Source organism: Talpa europaea (genome assembly GCF_964194135.1).
Source record: "Talpa europaea genome assembly, chromosome: 12".
Taxonomy (NCBI): domain Eukaryota; kingdom Metazoa; phylum Chordata; class Mammalia; order Eulipotyphla; family Talpidae; genus Talpa; species Talpa europaea.
This window is the reverse complement of record NC_140079.1, coordinates 6,328,309-6,338,131: the sequence shown is the minus strand read 5'-3', so window position 1 is coordinate 6,338,131 and position 9,823 is coordinate 6,328,309. Positions and strand designations below refer to the sequence as shown.

The following is a 9,823-nucleotide window of genomic DNA, read 5'->3' as shown; positions in this document are numbered from 1 at the left end:
ACGCCTCAATGCAGCCTCAAAGCCATCTTTGGGTTTTTTAATCATTTTTCCCCCCATCATCATCCTTTCTATCCCTTGTCGCCCTTCCTCCGCCCCCCTTCTTCTTGACCTCAGAAGTCTCATTTCCTTTATCAATATCTGCTAGTTTCAATAAATTATTGTGCTTTGTGGGATCATCTGCCTTGTGATTATTTGTCTTTTGTTATTCTGACTCGCTTCACTGCACATTATTCCCTGAACTCCTTCCATTTTTTAAAAAGATTTATTTATTTATGCATACAAGAGCTGGGGTACAGGCCACAGGTGTGGGGGAGTGAAAGGATTCACCAGAGTGAGGAACAGAACAGACAGATTTACCGAAGTACACTGCTGAGGGGAGCAGCGGGTGAGTCAGGAGAGGTCTGCTGCACCATGTGGGTAGCTCCCTGGCCGGCTGGGGATTGAACTCGTGCTGCAGAGGCTGTGGATTGCTTCATAGGTTGCATCTTAACCCCTTGCGCCTTCAGGGAGGCCCTGAACTCCTTCCATTTTGCGGTAAATGGGAAGGTTCCACCTTTCTTTATGGCTGAATAATATTCTGTTGTATGGATCTACCACACCTTTTTTTTTAAAGATTTATTTATGCATACAAGAACTGGGGTACAGGCCAGAGGTCTGGGTGGTGAGAGGGTTCACCTGAAAGAGTGGGGAGCAGAACAGGCAGATCCACTGAAATACACTGCTGAGGGGAGCAGCAGGGAGACAGGAGAGGTCTGCTGTGCCATGTGGGTCACCTCCCTTGCCGGGGTTCGAACTTGTGCTGCAGTAGCTGCAGATCGCTTCATAGTGCTGAAGTTTAACCCCCTGCACCACCAAGAAGGTCTCTACCACACCTTCCTGATCCAGTCTTCTGTCAGGGTACTTATGTTGCTTTCATGTTCTAGCTGTTGTAAATGGTGCTGCAACAGACACTGCAAATTCTTTTGAGTTGATGGTTTCATGGTCTCTGGATGGACACGCACGAGAGGGACTGCTGGTTCTCATGGAGGAGTCTGGAACTCAATGCCTCATGAGTGGACAAAGAATGGATCTGAGATCCAAGACTTACTTTCCCACTCCCCATAGTTTATTCTGGAAACAAACCACCTCCAGAATCAAAAAGCATATGTTGATCTGCTGAAAATCTATCAGTGCTTAAAACAAATCACAGAACCTTCCACAGTGCAAAGATCTGCATAACCTTCCCTGTGCATGTTCACCTTCTGACTTCCCACCTCTATTCTGCTCCAGTAGTGCCCTGGTGTCCTCCCCAAACCTTGAAAAGGACAAGCCTGTGGCTCCACACCGGAGACACTTGCCTGGACAGTGGCTCTTCCCAGAGTGTCCAGCCCCTCCTTCCTTGGCCATCAGGTGACAGCTCAGAAGTAACCTCATCAAAGAGACTTCCCTGATCCATCACTTCTTTTTTTTTTTTTATTGTTTGTCGTACTTAATACGACTCATATTTGTTGTCTGCCATTGTTAATGTATTGTCTGTTTCCCGATTTTTAAATGTGAGTGGCCCCTGAGGGCAAGGATTTTTTTTTCCCTGTCCCACTGGCCTCTGGGCGCTGCGGTACACTCAGGGCGGGGCAGGGCCCTGCTGGGGGCCCACCTCTCCATCCCGGGCTACACCCGCCTCATCAGCGTGAGGACGGGCAGGGAGCTCCGCCCGCCCCGGCTATTCCACAGGCCCCGCTGCAGCTGCGGCCCAGGGGCGCGGGCAGCTCCGACCCCCGCGGGCAACCTCCCTCCCAGGAGGCGGCCCCAGCAGCAGGACCCTTCGAAACAAGGGAACCGCTGTTACCGGCTTCACAGGGCTGGTGACAGGATGGGCGAGCGCAGAGATGCCCACTTGGCAACGAGGACCCCGCAGAGAGGCCCCCTCCGCCCCGGGTCTCCGCGAGCGGGCGTCGCTGCAAACGGCCCGGGGGACGCGCGAGCGCCCCGACGGCGCCCGGCCGCAGGCCCCGCCCCCAGGAGCTCGGCGAGACCCCGCCCCCAGGAGCTCGGCGAGACCCCGCCCCCAGGAGCTCGGCGAGACCCCGCCCCCAGGAGCTCGGCGAGACCCCGCCCCCAGGAGCTCGGCGAGACCCCGCCCCCGCTCTCGCGAGACTCAGGAGGCGGAAAATGGCGCCGACATGAGCGCGAGCCTGCGGCCGCCTTGAAACTCCCTGTAACCTCAATCGGAGCCACCGGAGCCGCAGAAACAAAAGACCGAGCCGGGCCGAGGATGGTGAGCGCGACGCCGTGGGCGCGGGTGCGGCGAGCCACCGGGGACTGGCGGGGAGCGGCCCGTGGCGCGCACACCCCCCGGCCGACCCCGCCCCCACATCCGGGCACTCGCCCGTCCCTGGCTGTCACTCGGCGGGCGCCCCACCCCGCACTTCCGGGCCTGTCTTCGCTGGGCCCCGCCCACCGGGCTCGGGATAGGCCCCTGAGCACTGGACATCCGGGCTCCCCGCGCCGAGCTCGGCTCCGGTGGGGCGCCGGGGGGCGCGCATGGGGGCGGCCGCGCGTGTGTCTGTCGCCGCCCGCAGCCGCTCCCTGGAGCACCTCCGAGCCCTCAGCCCCTGGCTGCCCGCGCTCTTTCCAGCGCCTCTCCGTCACTCACTGCCCGCCCACCCCCAGGCCGCGCCCCGCTGCGCAGGCGGCCCCCCACCTCCCCATCGGGGGGCTGGGGAGGCCTCGGGCGGGTAATCGGTTGTGCGCTTGGGACACCCCCAGCTCTTCCCAGAGGCCAGGACACGGGGGGCGAGGGCCGTGCCCGCCCAGGCTGCCCCCCTTAGGGTGACTCCTTCGGATGGCGGCGCCTGGGCACCCGCTGCTGGGGGAGGCTGGGCCCTGTCTTCGTGGAAGGGATCCCCAGGCACACTGAGAGGTCCCCCCTGCCTCTTCCACCAGGAGGGGGACCCCTCGGGGCCCGGCCCCGACATACCGACCACCGCAGAGTCCAGCTCCACTGAGACCCACACGGAGGTGCTGCCCCCGGTTGAGGCTGCTGCGGCCGCGTCCTATGCCATGGGGGAGGAGCCAGGCCCGGACCGGGCACCCACGCCCCCAGGGTGGGACCTTGGGGGGCCTGGCGCGACGCAACAGGATGCCTCCCCGGCGCCAGACAACGGGCAGCCTGGCCCGGGCGCCAGCTTTGGCCCGGCCGGCACGGTCTCCGGGACCAGTGAGGACCTGCGGCCTCCCAGACGACGCCCACCACCAGGTGACCTGTGACGGGCCTTCGGGGGAGCCTTAGGCTCTGAACAGGAGGAGTGAGCAGCACAGATTATCCGCAGGCTTGAGGCCCATCTAGAGGGAATTGCCATCTGCTGCGCGCCAAGTGTATGCCGGACTGTAACCACCGCAGCGAGCCGGGCGGGCTCAGCCTGTCTGCTAGCAGCTCAGGCCGGTGGGGGGCAGAGCCCTGGACAGGGCCCTGTGGGTGAGGACGAGAGAGGTAACCCCCTGCTCTGTGCATCCTGCAGGGAAGCAAATACCCTGCTCCAGCCCTGGCTGCTGCCTCAGTTTCCCCAGCGTTCGCGACCTGGCACAGCATCTTCGCACCCACTGCCCACCCACACAGTCTCTGGAAGGTAGGGCCCGGGTAGGAGGTGGGCCCCGAGCGAGCGCGGGCGCCGGCAGAGCCGGGAGCCAGCCCCGGCCACCCCACGGCACTCCTCTGTCCCCTGTCCGCCCCGCAGGCAAGCTCTTCCGCTGTTCGGCCCTGAGCTGCGCCGAGGTCTTCCCCAGCATGCAGGAGCTGGTGGCGCACAGCCGGCTGCACTACAAGCCCAACCGCTACTTCAAGTGAGCCCCTGACCGCTCGCGCCCGTGCTCCTCGCCGGGCAGGGCCTCGGGTCTGGAAGTGGGCGTGGCCTCGGGCGACCCCTGCCCCACCGCCCGGAGACGCCTGTGCCCGGAGGGGGCCCGGGGCCCGGGGGCGGAGCTCCGGGGGCATGCGGGGCGGGCGGGCTCGGAGGCCAGCCCCCCATTACCTGCCACGACGAGCGCTGACCGCCTCAGTCAAAATTGAGACGTTTTCGTTTTCCTAGAGCCCCGGAAGGGGCGCGGCCACGACGGGGTGGGGGCGCCGAAGGCAAACCCCTCCCCTCCGGGGCGGGGCGGGTCCCCCGGTGGCGTGGGACGGGCCGCCCCGTCGCCGGAGAGCCAGCCCCCCCACCCCGCCCCGTGCCCGCCCGCAGGTGCGAGAACTGCCTCCTGCGCTTCCGCACGCACCGCTCGCTCTTCAAGCACCTGCACGTGTGCGCGGAGCACGCCCAGAGCCCGGCCCCGCCGCCGCCGCCCCCGGCCCTCGACAGGGAGCCGCCCGCGCCCGAGCGCCCCGCGGAGCCCGACCCCGCGTCGGCGCCGGGCCTGCCGTTCCCGCTGCTCGAGCCCTTCACGACCCCCGCGCCCGCCCCCGCCGGGCCTTTTCTGCCCTACTTGAGCCCCGCGCCCTTTGGCCTCAGCCCCCCGCGCCTGCGCCCCTTCTTGGCCGCGGCGCCCGGGCCGCCCGCCTCCAGCGCGGCCATCTGGAAGAAGAGCCAAGGTGAGTGCGCGGCCGGGCCGGCCGGAGGGCGGGGGCGCTCCCGGCCGCTCCTCACCCTCGCCCTCCCTCTGGCCGCAGGTGCTGGCGGCAGCCCCCGAAGACCCCAGGGCGGCTCCGACGCGCCCTCAGGTGCGTGCAGGTGATCACCAGGGAGGGGTGGAGGGAATTTCCTGCGCCCCTGTCGGCCCAGGGGATGCCGGGAGGCAGAGCACCTGCCCCTTTCCAGGTGGTCAGAAATGCCACCCCCGAAATACAGGATTTTGCCTTTAAAATTACTGGCACCTGCGCCTTTATCTGCGCCGGCGTTTCTGTGTGAAACTCGCGCCCGTTTCCCGAATCCTTTGCTCTGCGGTGGGTCCGGGATGGGAGGGGGGTGCAAATAAGTGCCCCCAGTTCAAGGAGAGAGCACGCCCAGGTGCAAGGCAGCCAGCCACGGCAGACGCGTGGGAGCCGATGGGGAGGCGGGGAAAGGCCCCCACTCTCCTCCGCCCGCGGCCGCGGCCAGGTCCTCCGGGCTGGGGCCCGGGACTGACGGGCTCCCGCCTGCCCGCAGGGCACGCGGCCCCGAGCCGCATCGTGTGGGAGCACACGCGGGGCCGCTACTCTTGCATGCAGTGCGCCTTCTCCACGGCCTCGCGGTCCGCCATGACCCTGCACCTGGAGGACCACCGCCCCGGCGCTCGCGCCCCCGTGGCCTCGGCGCCCGGGCAGCTGTGCCCCGACGCCCCGGCGGGTAAGGCCTGAGGCCGGGAGCGACCTGGTGGGGAGGGCGGGGACCCTGAGGCTCAGGTGCTCCCTGCTCCGCCCCACCCAGACCCCGCCCTTCTTGCACCCAAGGTGTCACCGCTGCTGTCAGAGAGGGAGTATCCGGTTTTTTCGCCGCTCTGAACCCCTCCGCTTTGGGGGTGGGCTTGGGGGAGTTTTGTAATTTTAGGGAGCCTGAGATGGAGGGGCTGAGGGGACAATAAAGGAGGCGCAGTGAGCCAGCCTGTGCTGTGTCTGGGTCCCTTGCCCCTGATCCGCAGTGGGCCCGCCTAGCAGTCCTGGGGCGCTCCCACTGGGCGGGTACATGCTTCCCCTAGAGGCCCACCCGTGGCCCCCTCCACCTCTTCCAACTCGTTTCGCTGAGACCCAGCTCTCCAGCTCAGTACCACCCCATCCAGTGCCCACGGCTCTGCCACTCCCAGGAACCGGATGGGATGCAAGTTTCCAACTTTGTTTAAACAGCCCCAGAATCAGGCTAGGCAGGGAGGCTGGTTCTGGGGTACAGGGTCTCCAGGATGGAGCACTCCAGGTGCTTGGGGTCCGGCCTTGTCATGGTCATCCTCTGTCCTCTGGACTGTCATCTTCCGCTGCCTGCTTCCTCTTCTCCCCCGCCCCAGGCCTGAGGAGCATGGCGAAGGCCAGCCTCCAGAGGGGTCTGAGCCCCTCCCTCTAGCCACACAGACTCCTGGTCACTTTCCAGATCCGGTGCCACTGCTGTCCCGGCCCGCAGCCCCTGCAGGGACTGGGTTCACCTCCTGCGTTTGCTCCCTCTCACAGTTCATGGTTCCCTAGCCCAGGCCTCTACACCTGAAGTAGCCCTTCCTGTCCTCTCCCCAGTCTGCCCCTTCTCTACCTAGTACTTGGCTTCAGTGGCTCCTCACAGCCTTCTGTGGGGAGGCCCATCTTGAACCTTCCACCTGCTCCCAGGACCAGACTCGCCATGTTCCTCATCTTCCTGGGCAAGACATCCTGGGAGCAAGAGCTCAAGGATCCCCCTTGTCCACACCACTGTGTCTCTCTACCTGCTCCTCATTTTCTGTGTCCCGTCACCTTTTTATCCTCAGTGCCCTCCCACGTCCCTGCCCCCTTACTGTCCTCGCCTCTACCCAGACTCTTCATCCCCAGCACTCTGGCCTCAGGCTGAGCTGGGCACTCCAGGATCCTCAGCGTGGGAGCCATCTGTCCAGTAGATGAGCTGGGATGGCAGCTCTGACACCTGCTTGCCGTAGCACACCTGGTGCCTGCTTGCTGGGCCACCTTGACGCTGAATATTAAATATAGTGCCAGGCTCTGAAGGCCCTTCAGCTTTTCTTGGGAGGGGCATCCAGGCACCCTTTGAGGCTCCACCTACCTGCCTGCCCTGTTGCCAGGGACTTCGAGGCTGCTGTGTCCTTGATGGGATTGCAGCGCAGCTCAGGTGCTTCAGGACAGGTGTCTGTTCTTCTACAGCCTTTCCAGGCACCCCTGAGGTGCTAGCTGGGGGCCACGAGGCCCATCAGGACCCTCCCAGGCTCCCCCTTTCTTAGTTGGAAGCCTTGTTAACGACAGCTGTCACCCCAGGGAAAATGCTACCTCCCAGCAACTCACTCTCCTCATGACGGATGTCAGAGTGATTCGCACCTTGGAGTCCTCGTGAGGGTTAAGAGAAGCTGGGAAGAGGACGGGGCTTGAAAAATGTGTGCTGAGGGATCCGCATCCCTTGGCTGCCTGGGCGGTGGTGAGGGAGGGCCCATTTTGCAGATGGAGATGGTGGGGCTAGCACAGGAAGCTGACTGAGCCGGAACCAAGCCGGCCCGGTTCCAGGTAGTGCACTCATTCTCTTCACCCTGGACGGTTACTACTGATGAGAAAACGCAAGCAGCAAGGCCTCCAGAAGCTCCTTTTCCAGAACTCCCCGGGCCTCCAGATGCTCTTCAAAATCTGGTCCTAGCCCCAGCCTTCCCTGCATCTTCAGGGCAGGACTGTGTGTTCACTGTCCGCAAAGTCCCCGACTCATCTCCAGTGTACCAGGATCCCCGGGCCCTAGGTATGCTCCAGTCAAGCCTCTCATTCAGCCGTCCCCAAATCCAACCAATGCCACATCCCGGTCTGTCAGGACCTTTCCAGAAAGCCCCAGAACCAACACCTTGGCGCAGATACTCCCACCCCCACCCCCACCAGGGTCCTCTGTAGATGGAGGCGGTCTCCACCCCCGCCCCCTCTGGAGCAAGCTGCAACTTCACCTTGAGGCCCATGACCTGGCCTGGGCGCCTCGCCCACTCTAAAAACTCCCTGCTACCTCACTCCCTCTCCACTCGGGTCCAACCGTCTCTGCTCCCCTGGAAAGCCTTACTACTCCTGTTCATCCTGGGCTCCTGCAGCCCCTGGCTCCTCCTAGCCAAGCTGTAGCCCCAAAGAGGGTCCTCCCTCTTCACCTCAACTCTAAAGGTGTCTGAAAGCGGAGTCCTCAGGACCCCTGCCCAGCAGAGGGCGCCAAGGAGTATCCGTCTGAAGACAGAATAAAAATGATGGGCCCAGTCATGCCTGCAGGCCACCCCATCCCAGCAGGTCTGGCCAGAACCCGCTGAGCCGTTCCAGGCGGCTTAGGTTAGCAGTGCCGCCAACCTCGTCCCGGAGCCCAACACCAACTCCACCTGCAGTTACCTTTATGGGGCGGGGGGGGGGGGGTTTGAAGGCTCCCAGGAACATGTCCCCCAGTCCTGCTCTGCCCTTCCACCCAAACACCCCCATCCCAGGCTCCTGACTGTGCTCCTGGGGGCCCCTGGATCCACTGCCCACATGCGCGGTCCTCCCCACCTGAGAGGTAGGCCCACTTGTGGTTGAGCCTGATGACTAGAGGCAGCCGCCCAGGCTCAGGCAGCCAAGTGCACTGTCCAGCTCTTGGGCAGGGACCCGACGTGCCAGCCTCAGCTCCCCCTGTGCATTAGAACGCTGGCACTCAGATTCCCAGGCCTAGCTCCCCTCCCTGGCCCAAAAAGTTCCAGGCGCTTGCCCTAACGAACACCCATCCACCCCGCTCCCGCTGCCCACACACTTCTCAGCCCGGAGCCACAGGGAAGGCTCCCCACGCTCCGGGGCCTGGGAGGACATGCACCCTGACCCCGGCGCTGGCACCACAGGGCTCGGCCCAGATGAGGCCCTCCAAGCTGAGTTCCCACCAGGCTGTCCTTACAGGGGGCCTGCCCAGGAGCCCGGGGTGCCTGAGCTGTCACTGTCCTCCAGCGCACCTGGGCCGGCGTGCCTGTTTGCTCCCGCCAGTATCCCTTGTTCTGTCATTCACTCTTCCCTCACTCACCAAACGCTGCAAGGGGCGGCTCTGTAGCAGGCCTGCAGTGGCTGGTCCGGGACACTCAGAGGGGGCCCCGATCTCATCAACCTTGGCCTCCTGGGATTCCTATTTGGAGGGAACATGGCCCAGTGCACATCCGTCCCTGCAGGGCAGGCACGTGCGGGCAAGGCTGCAGGCCCTCACGCCGGGGCACACAGCAGGCGGACAGGCAGCCATGCCTGGCCCTTGCCCCGTTAAGAAGGCAGCGTCAAGTCAAAGGAGCCTCCTTCCCTGCCCTACCTGGATCCTCCTGTGGGCTTAAAAAAGCGTCGCCTTTGCAACGACCACCTGCTTCCCACTGCTCCAAGGGTGGCGACAGCAGCAACGTGGGCATCACCTAGGGTGTTGGGAACCTGCAGCTCCACCTCTCACCTGAGGCCCAACCTGTACTTGAACTGGGTGTCGGGGTGACTCCTTGGGCACCAGTGTTTCCACTGAACTGCGTCAGAATCATCCCTCACTAGCTAAACCACTGCCCGCCTCCAGCTCAGGCCACACCCCAGAATAACTAAATCAGAATCTCCAGGAGGTTCTTTCTATAAACTCCTCAGGCAATGCCAGCTTGTGGCCAGACAGAAATCAGGGCACTTGACTCCCCCAGTGTGTTCTCCCCCTTGTGCAGATGCGCTGAAGGTCACTAACGCCCTGGGGACCAAGCCCCGTGGTCACCCATATCTGCTCGGGCCTCACACCGCGTCTAGCGGTTCCTGACCCAGCCGTCCCCACGTTCCCAGCTCTGTCCGCTGGGAACCTCTCCCTATTCAGGTCAGGCCCTGAAAACCACCCAAATCCCCCCAAACCCCCCAAATCCCCCCCATCCCAGCAGGGCCGTCTGCCCAGAGGCCCCAGTAACAGAAGTCCTGCTCAGAGCAGGAAAATGTTGAAATGGGGAAGGCAGATGTGGCAACAAGAAAGGGCGGCAGACCCTCCCCCAGCGCACGCAGCCCTGACTCCAGCCGGAGCGGGCCCTGGCCCTGGCCCTGGCCCTGGCCCACTGAAAGCCCCACGCTCGCAACAACCCCCTCCCGTGCAAGCCCTGGCTGGAGTTGGCCTTGGCCTGCTCCTGAGGCGGAGGTCTGTCTGCGCCTCCCTGGAAACCTAAGGTCCGCACACCCCGGGCACACAGCAGGAGTGAGGGGGCAGCGGAGGCGAGAACAGGGAATGTGCCG

At 63.8% G+C, this 9,823-nt stretch overlaps 1 protein-coding gene across 1 annotated transcript; it reads left to right on the top strand.

Annotated features, from left to right (window-relative positions):
- Positions 1-2,520: 2,520 nt before the first annotated feature.
- On the top strand, positions 2,521-5,548 carry ZNF414 (zinc finger protein 414; the record flags this gene model as incomplete). The annotated part of the gene is made up of 8 exons (XM_084248599.1): positions 2,521-2,714; positions 2,808-3,235; positions 3,498-3,605; positions 3,714-3,819; positions 4,215-4,561; positions 4,640-4,690; positions 5,115-5,294; positions 5,376-5,548. 8 exons carry the CDS (start codon positions 2,521-2,523, stop codon positions 5,447-5,449), a joined length of 1,488 nt encoding a protein of 495 aa, XP_084104725.1. The 3' UTR covers positions 5,450-5,548.
- Positions 5,549-9,823: the final 4,275 nt, after the last annotated feature.